This window comes from Arvicanthis niloticus, chromosome 1 (assembly GCF_011762505.2).
Source record: "Arvicanthis niloticus isolate mArvNil1 chromosome 1, mArvNil1.pat.X, whole genome shotgun sequence".
Lineage (NCBI taxonomy): Eukaryota > Metazoa > Chordata > Mammalia > Rodentia > Muridae > Arvicanthis > Arvicanthis niloticus.
The window spans coordinates 111,271,600-111,282,699 of record NC_047658.1 but is presented as its reverse complement, the minus strand read 5'-3'; the positions used below and the strand labels follow the sequence as shown (position 1 = coordinate 111,282,699).

The 11,100-nt window shown below is 55.3% G+C and overlaps 1 protein-coding gene across 1 annotated transcript; it reads right to left on the bottom strand.

The window, feature by feature from the left end:
* Positions 1 to 10: 10 nt before the first annotated feature.
* Fgf3 (fibroblast growth factor 3) lies at positions 11 to 4,458 on the bottom strand. The gene is made up of 3 exons (XM_034487736.2): positions 4,239 to 4,458; positions 2,325 to 2,428; positions 11 to 432 (listed from the first exon to the last, which is right to left on the bottom strand). Exons 1-3 carry the CDS (start codon positions 4,456 to 4,458, stop codon positions 19 to 21), a joined length of 738 nt encoding a protein of 245 aa, XP_034343627.1. The 3' UTR covers positions 11 to 18.
* Positions 4,459 to 11,100: the final 6,642 nt, after the last annotated feature.

Here is an 11,100-nt window from a genome sequence, read left to right as displayed (position 1 = left end):
GGCTTTCCAGGTGGCCACTCAGGCCATAGCCAGTCCACCTGTATGCAGATGGGTGCTTGGAGTGGCCCTGGTAGACAAAGGCTCCATCTTGCTATGATCACCTGGGCTCTGCTTCTTCTGCCTCCGCTGCCTGGGCTGGCTGCCCTCTCCTGGGACTCGTGGCTGGCCACTCTGCAGCAGCCGCACCATCTCATGGTCCTTGTGGCCCAGCACTCGGGGCAGGAAAAGAGAAGACTTCTGTGTGCGGCGGGTCTTGAAGCCCCTGCGTGGCCGACCCTTGCCGTTCACCGACACGTACCAAGGTCTTTGGGCACCAGGCTGCCGGCGAGCCCCTGGCCCACTGGGCCCTGTGCGGTACAGGCGGGAAGCATATGTATTGTAACCCAGCTCGTGGATCCGTTCCACAAACTCACACTCTGCATTGTAGTGTTCCTGTGAGACAGAAGCCACAGTCAACAGCCTTGGAGGCCATGATGTCAATGGGACCACACCTCCCCAATGCCTCCCTCTCTCCTGAGGCTGCCTGGACCAGCTGTCCACACCTGCCACCGTCTAGGCAGCCTGGCTATCCTACCTTTCCAAGACTGTGCCCTGCTCCTGACTTCCATCCACTATCCCTTTTTGCTGTAGCCTTTTACTTGGCTCAGTGCTTGGTGTGTGGTGGACGGAGCATGCTGAAGGAGGCTGGCTGGCTGCTGTGTCAGAGGGTGGATGAATGGGTGCGTTGGTGTGTGGCTGGACAGGTGGATGGATGTGATAGGTGGGTGATAGATGGATGCGTAGATAGATGAGTGGGTGGGTAGCTAGGTATGTTGCTGGGTGGATCAGTGACTGTAGGTGGAGGACAAATGAATGTATAGGTGGTTAGATAATTGGGTGTAAGGATGGTCCATGGGTGGATAGATGGATGGATAATGGCTTGATGAGTGGATAGGTGGGTGGATGTTTGGGATATAAGAGCGAGTGTATAGATGAAGGTGTGGGTAGATGACTGAGTGTGTGGATAGATGGCTAGCTGAATGGATAGATGGATGGATGATAGACAATGAATGGACAGGCTGGGGGCAGAGAGGTTGCCAGCCAAGTCAAGGAGTGCACATGGACTTGGAGGTGGACTGACTGTGAGGCTAAGAGAGGAGGAGGGCCATCATGGCTCTTGGTTGACTCTCAGCTGGATCACCATGGAGGCAGGAATGGGGGATACGCTGACTTCACCCAGCCTGCTCTTAGAGTAGAGGGAGTTGTGGGCAGCTGTGGTCTACAATTTCCAGGAGGTGGGGATTGACTGTGGAGTGTCACTGCCCCATAGATACAGCACATAGGCAGCTACACTACTCACTCAGGACCCCCAGGGACAGCAGGAAGAGCCCGTAGACACCAGCTGGCAGCTGAAAGAAGCTGGGGTCTGTTAGCAAATCTGTGGGTCATCCCAGATGGGTTATCTGGAAACTTCTACTCCAACCAGCTGGATCCCTGACCTTATCATTCTCTGCTCCCTTGAAGCCAGGAGAGCACAGGCATGCACCCCCCATATTCTTCCCAGTGGGCAAGAAGATATGATCTGTCAATGAGGACACCCGAAACCTCACCCTAAAGCAGAGTTTCTGGGTGAGAGTCAGGTTCATTGTAAAGTCAGCTGAGCCTACTCACTAAATGGGGACAGGACCCAGAGTCTAAGAGGCAGGGAAATCACCAGCACAATTCTGCAGCACTCAGACAAGAATGTGTTTCCGTCAGACCTCAGGAGTGTGGAGACACCTGAGCTTCTCCTGCTGCTCCTCCATGAACAAGGAGCCCGATTCAGCCAGGTTGGCTGGGGAATCCCGAGGACCATCCTGTCGCCCCCCTGCTGTGGGATGACAACACTTTGGCCTATCTTTGATACATGGCTGCTGGAGACCCACGGAGCTGGAGAACCTCAGGATCTCATGCTATGCAGCCAGTACCAGACTGACAGCCGTTTCTCCAGCCTGTTAGTCCCCTGCTAAGCCAGACAGTGTTGCCTTCCCACCCTGAGGAGAACAGGCCAAACACCAACCTTGCTCCTTCCATAGATACAGGACAAGTTTGCCCTGATTGCTCTCCCTCAACTATCATGGCTACTCACTCCATGGAGGTTCAGACAGGTGGGAAGAGCATTTTCCAGAGCACCTAAGGTCTGTGTTGGGCAGGCACCCAGAAGCCCAGCAGGGATCTGGACAAGTGTGAGTCTGGCATGACCTTGGGCCAAGCATTCTACCACGCATGTCCTCAATGTTCCCCAGTCACATGCTCAAGCCAGATGGCTATTTCATCAGCACCTGCCCACTAGTGATGGAACTCACCGAAGCATACAGCCGTCCTCTCTTGTTCATGGCCAGGTACCGCCCAGAAAAGAGCCCTTTGATGGCCACCACGCCTACTTCCACAGCAGTAATCTCCAGGATGCCTGGGAAGAGTCAGGAAGGGTCCATCAACTTCTCTACCTAAGCAGAACCTCAGCCTGAACAAGCCTCCCCACACCCCAGGCTTAGGAAGCTGGGACAGGTAGGCAGCCATAACCACAGGTGGAGGTGCGGGTTGGAAGTCCTGGTAGGAAGAAAACATTGGGCAGGCGGTGAGAAAGGAGGCGTCCAGCCACTGTGTCCAAGGCATTAATCCTAACCTGAGGAGAAGACATGATGGGAATGTTCTGCCCCTACCATGCACTTGAGTGCAACCTGGGCAGATGACCCAGTCTGTATTTGGTGCAATCTTGTGAATGACTGTCCAGCAAGCAGAAGCCTAGGACACATAATTTGCCCAAGGCTACACACAATGGTTTGGGGATCCAGACCCCAGAGCAGATGGAAACCCAGAAGGGGAGGTGACTGAGACTCTGGGAAGCCAGGGCTTGCAGCCCAGTCATAGTGCCACCCTCACTGGCAGCAAGGGATCCAAAAGATGGGTGCTTAAAGGTAGCCTGCCACAGAAGGGCCTGGGTGCCGAGGAAAGGTGTCAGGGCTCATCCCGGCCCAAGAGTAGGTACAAAAAGTTAATGACCTCTTAGTCTCTCAGCGCAGATGGCAGAGTAGCTGCCAACACTGACTACCAGAGTTTGATCCAGGGACCCACATGATGGAAGTAAAGAACCCGCTCCAGCTAGTGGTTCAATGACCTACACACAGACACACACACACACACACACACACACACACACACACACACACACACACACACTGTGGCACACAAAACAAATAAAATACAAAACCAACCAAACTTCTACCAGCGCCTTGCTCTTGGGAGGGGAGCAGAGGTCAAAGACACCCCCCACCACCACCACCACCGCATAGTGGGTTGAGGATTCACTCCCTTTCCAGGGAGCGCCCGCTGGGACCCAGAATGGTCCAGATTACTGGGACCAGTTGAAATTCTGTCCTAGCCAAGGTTTGGAGGTGTGCATGATGAGGCCTCTAGAGCTGGCGCCAGACGAGCACCCCACTGAGTGCCCCTAGGGGTGGCAGCAAAGGTGCTCCTCCTCTGTGCTGCCCAGGACCGGCAACTGGGGAGGGATGCGCATGAGGAGCCCCGCGCTCCAGGTCCGATAGGGGCTGGTCCCCAGGACGCCCCCGCGGGGCTGTGGCTTTGCAGGAGGAAGCTGCGGTTCCCTCTGCCGCCCGCGCCCCCCGCTCGGCTTCCTGCGCCCCGGGCGCGGTGAGCTCTGCGCGGCTTCCCTCCCACGCGGCGCGCAACGCTCCTGGTCGAGCTCCGCTCGCGTGTACCGAGCCCACGAAGTCAAACCCTGCAATGCTCCGGAACTGGCCCTGGGTATGATCGAGCTGCGGGCTGTGGGTGTGTGCCAGCTGCATCCGGAACACGCGGGGACGCCTGTCTGTCCTGTCGCGCTCTCTTGCAGGGCGCAGGACGAGGGACATGCCTGTCGCCAGACGCCGCGTTGCGGAAACCGAACTCTGCCTAGTGGAGTGTCCTCGGCGCATCGGCTGAGAGCAAGGAGGACGAAAGGGACTGGCCATGCGCCCCGGGGTCGTCAAAACAATAAAGAGGGCGATAAATCCTTGTCCAACGGCTTTTCACTGAGAAATACAAACGTGTCAGAACCGGGGTCGCCTCCCGCGCAGCTCCTTGGGGAGCGAGACGGGCGGGGCAGCTCGCTGAGATCAGTAGCTAGGACCGCGGCGTCGTCTTCGGACCGACCTCAGCTCGGCTCCCACCCGGGACTTCCGCCACCCTCCCCTCCCTGTCCCGACCTGAACACTCACTATAGGCGCTGTTCTCCAGGCTGCCGTTCACGCGGCCGCTCGGGTGCAACTGGAGGTGGTACTTGGTAGCGCAGTAGAGCTTGCGGCGCCGGGGCGCCCCGCCGAGGTGCTCGTAAACGCCGCCACGGCCGCTCGCATCGCGTCGCAGTCGCGTCCCGGGCCCCGTAGCTGGCCAGCCGGGTTCCAGCAAGCTGAGCAGCAGAAGCCAGATCAGGCCCATCCCGGCATCGCGCTCGCCCGCAGCGGCGGCTGCGCCAGCGCGGGGCTCACGAAGGCGAGGCGCTGGGAGCACAAGCCCTCGCGCCAGGCCGGCTCGACTGTAGCTAGAAGGGGTAGGGAGGGAGAGGGGGACGGGGAAGAGGTGGGGGACAGGGGAGGGAAAAAGAGGAGGGGAGACAGGGAGAGATGGAGAGAGGTAGAGATGGAGAAAGGGACGGGTGGAGAGGGAGAGATAGATGGAGAGAAGAAAGAGGAGAGGGAGATAGAGCGAGAAGACTGAATTTTCACCCAGGAATGGGGGTCGTGTTTCTTTGCCGAACACAGTTCTGAAGAAAGGGCGCTTGGCAACAAAAGGCGGCCGTGGTCCCTGGCGGGGGCGCGGGACTCAGGCCGGGCGTCGCCTGCGTACAGAGCCTCGGCCAGCGCCGTCGGGCCGCCGCTCCTCCGCCGTGCGCCCTGCGCCCCCTCCCGCCTCTGAAAGGTCCCCGCCCCGCCCCCGCCCCCAGACCAATTATGCCTCGGAAAATTATAGAGCGAGGCCTAAAGGCAACCGCCCCCAGGCCCTGTCACCCCCTCCCGCCTTACATCAATCCTGGGTGCACAATGGGACTGCGGATGACTGATGTCTGCGCAAACAACTTGCGGGGAAGTCTAGCTGACAAACGCTCATGAAAGGCGGCGCCTAATCGAGAGCGATAGCGGAGGGCGGTGCGTGGGGAGCCCGGGGTTGGGTCCGTGCAGGTCGCTTCTCACACCACAGAGCGGTCCTCAGGCGTCCAGTCTTGTGGCCCAACGGCCCTGGGACGCTATGTCTCGAAGCTACCTGATTGACCAGAAGGCACCAAGGGAAGTTTGCACACCTTGAGCGGGAGTGGTCTGTCCCAAGGGTGGTCCAGAGAGGGGACTTCACAGACAGGAGCAGAGACAATAGAGCCCAGGAGATCTAGGCAGAGACAGAAATAGGGGTGGGAGAGGCAGGTGACAGATCCAGTAGAAGAGAAAGAAGGAGGAGAGCAGTGGGAGAGGGAGAAATGCGGAGATAGAGAGAGTAACAGAACAGAAGGGAGAGAAGATCCCACAGAGGCTCCAGCATGCGCACCTGGCAGGCTGAGGAGGAAACTAGGCTCAGGGACTAGCTTCCTGAACCCTGAGCTCTTGACTTCAGTTACTTGTCTGCCAAGGGCCTCAAAGAAGGACTTCCAGAGGTATCAGAAAAGGTCCCACCCCACATCCTTGGCTTGTGCCGCCAACGGCCCCCTGGCCAGCAACTACCCTTGGTCGTGCCTGAGGGCCCATTGACTTGGGTCACAGCATTAGTTCCTAAGTTGATCCGAGCTCTTGGGAGGAGTCTGGTGGGAAGCTGTTGTTGATGTGAGATCCTGAGAAGTGTTGGGGTGGGGGACCTCCACACTACAGAAGCTGTTAATAGCACACACTGGGGCATTTTTCTACCCGGAGACCTCATTTAGGGCAGCAGGTCCTCAGTGAGCAGTCTCCAGCATGCTGAATACAGATGTCCCCCACAGCTGAGCACCCAGCAGTCTCCCAGGGCCTCTGTTCTGGCCAGGGTCTGCAGGGTCTCTGCCCCACACCTAGCCCCTGAGAACCCTTAAGCAGTCCGAAGACTAAGCCACTGAACTGCTAAATCCCTGGAGTCATTGATGGAAACTGCTTTATAGGGAGCATCCCTATGTCTTGATGACCAGCGTGGGCTGGCAGCCTAAGTTCCTAAGGGCATAGGAGAATCTATCTAGGAGACGCTGTCTCCTCCCTAAATGCCTCTATCGTAGCATCTGGATCCAGCCACTTCCCTGTGCCTGCTCAAGAGAAGTGCAGGAGCCAGGTGTATTAGAACAGGCTTTGTGCCAGCACTGGAGATGTGGAGGCAGAATCCTGGGGTCAAGGTTAGCTGTAACCAACCACAAAGTAGATCTGAAGCCGGCCTCAGTCTTGAGACCCTGTCTTAAAAACAAACAAATCTAAGAAACAGACTATCGAGATGGCTCACTGGTTAAGATCACTGGCCATTCTTGCAGAGGACATGGGTTCAGTTCCCAGCACCCACATGGTGGCTCTCAAATGTCTGTAATGCCAGTTTTAGGAGATCTGACACCATCTTCTGGCCTAGGAGGAAACCAGGCACATATCTGATATAAATACCTACATGCAGGCAAAAGATACTCATACACATAAAAATAAATAAAATTTAAAACTTACACACTGTGGTGGTTTGAATATGCTTGCCCCAGGGAAAGACACTATTAGGAGCTGTGGCCTTGTTGGAGGAAGTGTGTCACTTTGGAGGTGGGCAATAAGACTCTCCTCCTAACTTATTGCCCAAACTGCCTTTTCTACATCTGGAGCAGAACTGATCCCAAGTTCTCAAGCATGTCGGGGAAGGGATCCACTCAGTATCTAGCACCTCCTACTGTTCTTGAGCACATGTCAGCTCAAGTCCCACAGGCGCAGGAGTATTCCCTACTCAGAGTTCCTGGGACACGGGGGTGGGGGTGGGGGGGATGAAGAGCCCACAGGATGTAGCCACCAAACTTTGGGAGAGTCCACTCTGCCTCATGTGGGTTATGGGTGAGGCTTAGAACTTGTATCTACTGTATATGAAGACACACCATTGCCATTCATGGTCCTGGGTTGGCTAAAAATGCCCATCTGCACCCTCGTGTGATCCTTCCTCATCTCCCATGTTGCCCCACTCCACTTGTGGACGGTGTCTGGCTGGCCCCCCACAACACGCAGGAAAGGCTCCACTGAATTGGAGCCTGGGCTTTAGGGTACCAGAGGCAAAGGCCTAGGGATTCAACTGAAGGCTGCTTAAGTCAGCCCCAGCCTACTGAGGACAAAGGGCAGATGCCTCCAGGTGGCAGGTGACTCCAGCAGACTGCCTCCATCTTCTAGTTGTGTGCTCCTGAGCCAGTTAGCTCACCTCTCTGAGCTTGGTAGGGCTCGAAGATGGGCCACTTTTAGGATTTCAGCAGTACAGTGGCTCCAGGTCAGTGCCCAGCAAGCAGGCTAGGTCTATTTCCCCTGTTTTTGGTGGTGGAGTAAACAATGAGTTTGGGGCCAAAAGTTGGAGACATGACAGAGCACTCTTCCCTGTCTCTCTTCTCCCAAGTTTTTCTGTAGGTGTAGGGGCTGGAGGTGGGCCCAGGCCCAAGAACCAGAGAGATCAGAGGAGGGAACTTCCGGAGCAGAGGCCCTGGGAGCAGTGTTAAGAAGCCTTCGGCCAGGTCTGGGGGTGTCCAGGCGGGGAGGTGGGGCTGGAAGAGACCAATTAGTCAAACGGCTACAATTGGCCATTTGGAAGCAATTAACAGGGTCTCCATTACCATATTATGCCCCCTCCACCTCTCCACGCTCTACTAGGCTCTGCTCTGTATGGGAGGGGAAGACAGAGGCTCAGCCCAGGCCAGGGAGACTAAAATGAAGGCCCAGAGTTTGCTCAGTACAGCACACACTCAGGCTCCCTCTGTGTGAGGAGGGGAGACCAGTGTAGCATCTGAAGCTCTGGCAATGGGTCCATTCACAGCCTGAGAGGGTGGGAGCAGGGACTTCCAAGGCCAAGAAGGCAGGTGGTTAAAAATGCAGGAAAGCCTCTCTGGGTAAGAGAGGGCTGAAGGAAGCAAGCTAGGGCTGTACACAGGAGCGTGCAAGCCCGTCTATAAGGCTGGGGCCTGGAGTAGAGGTGAAGAGCTCCTTCCAACTGTATGGTGGAGCGGGCAGAGGAGGGGCTATGGATGCTTTCATAGGGCCCAGAGGAAGACACTGGGCCAAGAGTGTGATGCCTTAGGGACAACTGAGGAACAGGCCAAAGTCGGCCAGGACCGCAGGTGCAGAAACTCTTGGACACAGAGGTTCACCCTATTGAGGGCCTACTTTAGTGAAATTCTGAGGGCCAGACAAGGAGTGCGGGCTCCAGGGTCAGGGTCTGAGGAAAGGCTGGAGCCTGCTAGGTGAAGTGACACACACGTTTAATCCCAGTACTCAGAAAGCAAAGGCAGGTGGGTCAAGGCCATCTAGGCCCTCATATCTATACAGTGAAACAGCCAGGCTACATTTGAGACCCCATCTCAAAAACACAAAAACAAACAAAACAAAAGAAAACAAAATACAACACAACAAACAAACAACTCAGAAGAAAAAAAAAAACAAAGCAAAAAGTGGGAGGGAGCTCCAGTCTTGGAGGTGGGCGGGAGAGCAAGCCTGGGAGTGACTGCTGTTACTTCAATAACTAACAAGACAGTCTCACATTCCTTGAAGCCCAGATGCAGCCAGGGACAGGGTTCTGCCCTGGCCACCAGATGGGCTCTCTGGCCCTGCTAAGCACTGCATAAAACTGGACAAGGTACACCAAGGGTTTGGTCTGACTTGATAGCAGGACTTTCTCCTGGGAGCAGAAGCTGAGCCTGGGGCCGTCGTGGAGAGTCTTCTAAGCAAATGGCCTAGTATGAACAAGAGCAGCCTTTCCAGGGCCTGGGGAGATGGCTCACTGGGTAAAGGGCTTGCAGCACAAGCCTGAGGACCCAAGTTCAATTCTCAGCAGCCACATCAAAGCTGAGCTGCAGAACTGGGGAGAGAGGAGGATCACTGGGGCTCCCTGGACAGCCAGTCTCTCAGTTCTAGTAAGAGACCCAGTCTTAGAGCAATGTGGGGTTTGGGCTGGAGAGGTGACTCAGAAGGGAAGAGCATAGTTGGCTCACAATCCCAGTCCCAGAAAGTCAAGTCTCTGGGTTCCCAAAGGCATATACACACATGCACACACACACACACTCACACACATGCAAACACACACACTCACACACACACTCACACACACACTCACACAGTCACACACACACATTCACACACACTCACACACACACATTCACACACACACATTCACACACACATGCACACACACACACAAACACACACACACACAAACACAAACACTCATGCACCCCCTCTCCCTTCCACAGTTGGACATGATAGATGTCCACGTCTGGGATGGAGTAAGGGTTTCTCAGAGTCCCTTGCTCTGGGTCACATCCCAAATCTACAACAAAGCTGACCCTAAAAGATGAATTCAAATCTAATAACTGGATGGTGGATGGCTTAAGCAAATAAGTAAAGCTCCACTTGACTTCAAGAGGGGCCCGGGACATGGCTGCTCCATGCACAAGGTAGCTAATTGGCTGACATTGTTCTCTGTCAAATCTCAAATCCTTTGAGCCCTGAATTGTGCGGCAATGGGCTGAGCTCAAGAGGTCCTTAGGCTGGAGGCAACTGCCGGAGCCTCCCAGGCAAGTCCTCCTACAGGATGTTCAGAGGTACCTGTGGCCTTTCTGCCATAGGCTGTCTGGGAGACATTGTGATGGCAGCTGCCACCCTGCTTCCAGCCCTGGCCCTGGAACTCACAAAGCCCCAGCAGGACTAGATTTGAACGGAAGCCACCAAGCCTTGCTTTGCTCTCCAGGTAAAAAGGAAAGCCATAATCTAAACCAAACATCCTGACCTTTGACCCCATGTCATACTTGATCTCAGGGTGGGGGTGGGGTGTTCCCTTGGGGTGCAGTCCCCCAGAGCATCCCTGTCAATCTCCTTCCCTTTTGTCCCTTTGTCCCTACAGCATTTGATCTCACCTGGGAGGAAGGAGTGGCCTCCTGACCTCTACAAATTGGCTGCTGTCCCCCCCCCCACCTCAGGTCCCCTGCAGTGGCCTTTAACCCTTCCCTTGCCTACCCTACTGGGTCTGTACCAAAGCCCATGGGACATTAGGGCTGATGACTGTCTGTGCAAACATCCCTGCCAGATCACAGGCCTTCCCCCCCCCCCCCCCGCAGTGCCCCCTGCCCCCTTCTCCCCTCCCACGTGTGAGTGTTTCATAGGAAATCCTGGGAGACATACCTCTATAACATAGAGTCACAACAAACACAGAAGAGAAGGGCTGGGCTATAGGGCCTGGACCTTGCTCCACTGTCTGGTGGCTATGTCTCCTGAGATGTCATGTTCTTTGCTGCATTGTGCGAGGGAGCTTGTGGCCTCCATCATGATGTGCCCCCACCCTGTTTGTGGCCTCCAATATGGTGTGCCCCCACCCTGTGTTCCCAGATCCATTTTGCTTATAGCTTTTGACTTTCAACTCAGTCTTTTCCAAACATTGAGAAAGCCCAAGTTTTATAGCTTGACACTCACCGGCTGGGTGCTCAGCCCCAGGGATGGGGACACTCAGGCACCAATGGCCATTGCATCTCCTCAGGCGGTTCCTTCCACACAGACAAGCATATTTATTTTTGACAGCAGCTTTGCTGAGGTGTAAGGTCCTGTGCACACACTGGCCAAGTTGCTGCGCAGATAATCCCAATTGTTCAGCACTCTGCAGCCGACACCACTGGCCCAATTATAATTTTATTTGTTTGTTTGTTTGTTTTGTTTCTGTTTTTGAGGCAGGGTTTCATGAACCCAGGGTAGCTTCACTGTGTAGCTGAGGATGACCCACCCTGAACTTCTGATCCCCCTGCCTCAGCTGCTGATATTAAAAGCACAATCATGTCCCACAGTGATGTAGTGTTGAGGGTCCATCCCAGGGCCTGGCCATGCACTGCACCAACTGGGCACAGACACAGCCCCTATGAGAGAACTGTTTAAT